Raw genomic sequence first — 6,554 nt, forward strand, 5'->3', positions numbered from 1 at the left:
GACAGCACCCTCAAAGAGCCAAGCTCATTTGTATGGCAGTCCAAGCACTTACTCAACTGTAGTGAAGGTACTCTGTCACAAGCATACAGTACAAAGGGTGGAACCAAACTGAAAAATGTCACAATCCTTATCCTTTGAGTGGAGGGTCGGTTATCTTTGAGTAGGACTCGTTGCATTTTCTGCGATTGCAGACACTATGGGATTTGGAAACTTCTTTATCGCACAGCATCTGTGGAAGGGAAAAGGAAATATTTTGTCTATAATATAATATTACCTCTATTGTCTGATTGTTTTTACATTTTCGTTTAATTTTGTTTAAAGTTGCTGAAACACAATATGACATCGTGTCTTAACTGTTCTGATTATGCTAACTGTTTAAGTTCAGGTGAAATGGTTTTCCACAAGAGACCCCTCCCAGTTAATGTTCAGTTCTTCCATTACAACATGATCAAAAACATTACATAAACACTACTGTACATTCAGCCAAGGAGCTGTATATGATAAAATGTTATTAAACAGGTACAACAAATAACACAAACATTCAACTGTGCTGTCTACATGTCATTTCACATTAACACAGCAGTCAATTTGTGACGTTCAACAGTATCCAATTACTTAATGTATAACGTAATGTAATATTTTAAATATAATAATTTTTTCACAAGAATATTTGTTTATTTAGTCTGACCCCATTAACATGTAGTGGTCCTTTGAGGTTTTCTAAGCCATCTGAGTGAGGAACCAATCCCAGGAAGCTCTAAAGAAAAGAAATACAGTTGCAAATGAGTTTAAATATTCAGTTAGGCCAGTACTTTCACCTAGATTAGTTCTTCATTTGCATATCATTATAAACACTGTAATTCTATTCTTATAGCAAATCTTTATTATTTTTCTTTATTTAATTTTCTTGAGCTAAGGCAGGAAATTCCAACTCTGGGTTTAGCGCTAAGTTGGTTAAAGTTGGCAAAGGGTAGGTTCAACTTTTAAAAGTTGAGTATTTTATTTAACATCACATGCCATTATATCGTGTGGTCAGACATTGCAGGACACAAAAACATTATTTCAAGCACGTCTTAAAACAGTTCTCACATACCCGTGTACACTTTAACATTGCTGTTATAATTGAGTTATTGGTCACTGTAATGATCCATGGTTGCAGTGAAGAGAAATCTCTAAAAAAAAGTATCCACTTTTGACTAACGCAGATGCTTAGCTGGTGATTCATATTAGCTTCAGCTAAACTTTAGAAAGAATTTATACAAAAAATGACAACTGTGGTGATGTCTTTACAGACTAACATTATATGGACAGGAATAATGATTACAGTGACCAATAACTTCCTCAATGTAAACATGGACATGCTTGTATTAAAGGGGCTATATGTAAGTTTTTGATTTTAATAAATCAAATTGTCATTGCCTTATTGTCAGTGGGCTCAAAACTCACTCAGAAATGAAGCACACGCCTGTTTTCGCCATTGCTTGCATCAGCCACTATTCTGCTTTTAATGAGAGATCTCCGGGTCGGATTCAGCCCTGTGAGCGCTCCCGAGCCTCTCTCGTACTACAGCGACAACACGGCAGCCAACGACATGCAGTCCACTAACACCATAAAACAACCAGCTCACAGCAAAACACAGGCTCCACGTAAGGATCCAAAACAACAATAAAGGTTTATGTGCTGAAGCCCATCAGACCAAACAGGTTCAGATGATGTCGAGTAAGAACAAAGTGAGCATTAGTAAAGCTGGAGAAACACAGAGAAAGTCACGTTAGCGCGACAGCTAATGCCGAGCAGTTGCATATGTTATCAGGTGCAAAGTTATATAACGTTAGCTTTCCACATTACTTTACCAACTAACACCACCCATGTTACTATCATGTGTACCACTGTTGATTTAGCCTGCAAGAAAGGATTTAATGATAAAAAGCAAATATGGAGCGATTTGTTTACTAACGTTATAGTAATGCAGCCAGCTAATGCTACAGTAGCTCGGACCTGCCGCTGTTTGCTTCGTAACGTTCAGTTTATGATTACTGTGGTTTTACCAATAATCAGGTACACAGCTTCTCCACCTCTCAGTCGCTGTAACTAAAGTGACCCACATAACATAAAACACTGCAACAAAACGGTCGCAACAACCCAGAGGAAGGAAGAGCCATCCACTATCTCTAGTTACAGCAAAGTTACTGACTGCGGTCTAACTGTTATAAAGAGTGACACAATCTCTTTATAATATTTAGTCCAGCTCACTAACTGTTTCACTATCATCCAGTACATGTAGCTGTGCTGACACTGCTGAGCCTCCGGAGACAGATTCACAGATAGTAAAGACAGTTACTGAAAGCAGCAGGTGAGCTAACGATGTAGCATGTCGGCTAAATTCAGTAAATGAAACGTTATCATGTAACGAGCATGGATTAGTTCTAGAGGTCGACCGATATGGTTTTTTTCACGCCGATACCGATCTTTTGAAATCCGGGTCGGCCGATGGCCGATTAATGCTGCCGATTTATTTTGGCCGATATTTGCTTGGTTTTTAACTTCTATTTGAAAGATAAAATGTAAAAGAAATGATAATTACTTAACATAGACAAACTTTCTCAACAAAAACATTTATTGAACACTTGAACAATGAACAATCTGCATTCTGCACTTATAAATTAAAAATGTATAATGTAAAAAAACATATATAAATAAATTGTATAAATGTAAAAAAAATATATTAAATAAACAAAACGGGTAAGAAGAAAATAAACTGTCAAATATACTTTTCAATGAAAAAATAAATAAAGTTTTTAGTGCAATTTACTTAGCAGCTCCATCTCCTTGTTTCTGAGGGAAGGGAGATTTGTAAACAACAATACAAAAAGGAATGTGAATAATATTATATTTAGTTTCAATCCAAATTCCAGACCCTGAGTCTTCAGCCCACCCATTCTCCACTGAAAGTTCTTAGGCTAATACTCGCAGTTTAAGAGCTGCAGGTTGTAGTGCAGGAAACACAACTGCTCTGCATGTTCCCCTGTGAGCCTGCTCCTCTTCTTTTCATAGATAATCCCAATCTCACTGAATATTCTCTCGCTGGGAACAGAGGAGGGCGGTGGACAGAGGAATTTTCTTGCAAGTGGTGCAAGAAGGTATAGGCGGGATGCATTTTTCCACCATTCTAGTGGCAGACCAGTCTGTCTGTCAATCAGTGGCTCTCGGAGGTACTGATCCAACTGCTCAATGATGTGTTGCTCATCATTTTTTTCAGCAGGAGTTCCACCATGTGCCCCCAAAATGTTTGCGTACATCTTTTCAAGAAGACCAGAGGGACCGGGTTGTTATTCCTCTTCCTCCTCCTCCTCCACCCGTCTCCGTTTCGGATCTGATTCTTGGACTCCAGTGATGGCTGTTTTGCACTGTTCAGACACGATGGCGTTCTCTTCTTTCACCCATTCTTTGGCCTTATTCAGTGTCTCCACTGCAAAGATCTGACCCTTATAGCGAGGATCCAGCAGCGTCGCCAGGACCAAACATCTGTTCTCCTCCACCTTTTGAATATCTCCTCTCCAAGCTTTGAAACATGGTTTCCCTGAGTGTTTTGATACCACTCGTAGTGGGACACTCTGCCTGAAGCACCATCTTCAGCACAGCAATGCTGGGAATGACGCAGGAGATGGACGCCTCTGCCTTACTCATCTCAAAAGTGACTTCCTCAATGGGGCCCAGAGTCTCGATCAAATTTGAGACGAGGGTCCACTGGTCTGCAGTTGGGGTTGTAAAACTTTCCATGTTCTCCTGCATAAATGTTCAGAGCACGCTTCTGCTCCAGCATCCTCTGCAACAGGTGTAACGTGGAGTTCCAACGGGTGGGAACAGCCTGAATTATGCTGTGCCGGGGGAGGTAAAGTTCTTTTTGAATGTCACTCAGACGCTGTTTTGCGAGCACAGAGTGGCTGAAGTGTGTAGCACATGTCTTTAATTTGGCGATAACGTCCCCCACTGCTCTCTGACTGCTGATGCCCTCATTTACCACAAGTTGTAATGTGTGTGCACTGCAGCTGAGATCTGGTATTTCTGCCAATCTGAGGCCTTTAATCATATTCAATTCAATTTTATTTATATAGCGCCAAATCACAACAACAGTTATCTCACAGCACTTTTCATAAAAGAGCAGGTCTAGACCGTACTCTATGATGCTATTTACAGAAGCCCAACAGTTCCCATATTAGCACCACTGTCTCAGAGCACAAGCACAACTCTGTCGTGGGTGATGTCCCAATGTTTCAGCATGCTAAGGAGCATCTTGCTGATGTATTCTCCAGTGTGGGAGCCAGACATGGCCTTAACATTTAGTACCACTTGTTTTCTTTCCCAGTCACTATTAATGAAATGGCATGTTAGACTCATCAGTGATTCCGTCTCCCCAGACCAACAGTCTGTCGTGAACGACAAATGAGGGCCAGCATTCTCTGGGGTGATCAGTGTTTTGATTTTCCTCTCCACACCTTTCATTATGTTTTCCAGCACGTCTGTAAGGTAGTATTTTTCAGTCTTGAGGCTATACCGGGGTTCCAGTGTTGCAATCAAACGCCGAAAGCCAACATCCGAGACCACTGTAAATGGCTGGTTGTCTGTAGCAATCATTTCAAGTATTTGTGTATCAATCTTTTTTGACCTCTGGTCAGAATTTTGCCATTTTCTTTGTGAATCAAACATTTGTGCTACAGTAGGCTGACTGAGACTGGCAGAGGCAGCAGCCGCTGCATCTTCTTTTTCTTTTACTGCCTCTTTGTAATCCTGTTGGTGGTTTGCCTTCAAGTGACTCCACATGTTTGTTGAATTTTTACTTTTGCCTTTCTCAGCCCCCATGCTTACCAACTTGCTGCATATATTGCATTTGGCCTTTCCTGGTGTTGGCTGGGTGAAGCGCTGCCATAAAGGGTTGGTTTTCTTTTCAGCCATCTGTAAAAAGGTGAAAAAATACAAGGTTATGTTAGTATTTTTGTGTAGTACCTTGACGTCATCTTCAAGTCATTTTTATAGATACAGTGTAGGAGCCATTTCAATGTTTGTGTCCAGGTTTGGCCATTAGGTGGCACTAGGGTTATGGCATAGTGATTGGGGCTTATCTACTTAGGCTAGCTGTAATCAAGGACAGGTGTTGCTAGAGGGAAAAGGGCAAACTAGTTTTTGACCGCCACGCCACGCGACGGAGGCTGTGGTTGAATGCATGTTAAGTGACTGTTGGTGAAGATGGAATATTGTTCTGTTATGGAAAAGGAAATCCTTGTGTAAATCCAATAAACATCTCGCACAACAGAGAAGAAAAGATAACTTTAAGCTTTGTTGTATCATAGCTCAATCAAGCCAAAGCGACCGCGGTAAGCGCGTAAACTATAGCCCACTTTAACCCTCTGCATAACCCTCGGCTGTTTTAAGCTTAGCGGTTACATACAGTGAGTAGTATTTGAACACTCTGCTATTTTGCAAGTTCTCCCACTTAGAAATCATGGAGGGGTCTGAAATTGTCGTCGTAGGTGCATGTCCACTGTGAGAGACATAATCTAAAAAAAAAAAAAATCCAGAAATCACAATGTATGATTTTTTTAACTATTTATTTATATGATACAGCTGCAAATAAATATTTGAACACCTGAGAAAATCAATTGTTAATATTTGGTACAGTAGCCTTTGTTTGCAATTACAGAGGTCAAACGTTTCCTGTAGTTTTTCACCAGGTTTGCACACACTGCAGGAGGGATTTTGGCCCACTCCTCCACACAGATCTTCTCTAGATCAGTCAGGTTTCTGGGCTGTCGCTGAGAAACACGGAGTTTGAGCTCCCTCCAAAGATTCTCTATTGGGTTTAGGTCTGGAGACTGGCTAGGCCACGCCAGAACCTTGATATGCTTCTTACAGAGCCACTCCTTGGTTATCCTGGCTGTGTGTCATTGTCAAGTTGGAAGACCCGGCCTCGACCCATCTTCAATGCTCTGAGGGAAGGAGGTTGTTCCCCAAAATCTCGCAATACATGGCCCGGTCATCCTCTCCTTAATACAGTGCAGTCGCCCTGTCCCATGTGCAGAAAAACACCCCCAAAGCATGATGCTACCACCCCCATGCTTCACAGTAGGGATGGTGTTCTTGGGATGGTGCTCATCATTCTTCTTCCTCCAAACACGGTTAGTGGAATTATGACCAAAAAGTTCTATTTTGGTCTCATCTGACCACATGACTTTCTCCATTGACTCCTCTGGATCATCCAAATGGTCATTTGCAAACTGAAGACGGGCCTTGACATGTGCTGGTTTAAGCAGGGGAACCTTCCGTGCGATGCGTGATTTCAAACCATGACATCTTAGTGTATTACCAACAGTAACCTTGGAAACGGTGGTCCCAGCTCTTTTCAGGTCATTGACCAGCTCCTCCCGTGTAGTTCTGGGCTGATTACTCACCTTTCTTAGGATCATTGAGACCCCACGAGGTGAGATCTTGCATGGAGCCCCAGTCCGAGGGAGACTGACAGTCATGTTTAGCTTCTTCCATTTTCTAATGATTGCACC

The 6,554-nt window shown here is 41.4% G+C and overlaps 1 protein-coding gene and 1 pseudogene across 1 annotated transcript; both read right to left on the reverse strand.

The window, feature by feature from the left end:
• Positions 1–2,960: 2,960 nt before the first annotated feature.
• LOC123970842 lies at positions 2,961–4,205 on the reverse strand (annotated as a pseudogene).
• Positions 4,205–4,887, reverse strand: LOC123970846 (zinc finger BED domain-containing protein 4-like). Its single transcript, XM_046049203.1, has one exon. It carries the CDS (start codon positions 4,858–4,860, stop codon positions 4,231–4,233), a length of 630 nt encoding a protein of 209 aa, XP_045905159.1. The 5' UTR covers positions 4,861–4,887; the 3' UTR covers positions 4,205–4,230.
• Positions 4,888–6,554: the final 1,667 nt, after the last annotated feature.

The sequence above is a fragment of the Micropterus dolomieu genome, linkage group LG05 (genome assembly GCF_021292245.1).
Source record: "Micropterus dolomieu isolate WLL.071019.BEF.003 ecotype Adirondacks linkage group LG05, ASM2129224v1, whole genome shotgun sequence".
In the NCBI taxonomy this organism is placed as follows: Eukaryota; Metazoa; Chordata; class Actinopteri; order Centrarchiformes; family Centrarchidae; genus Micropterus; species Micropterus dolomieu.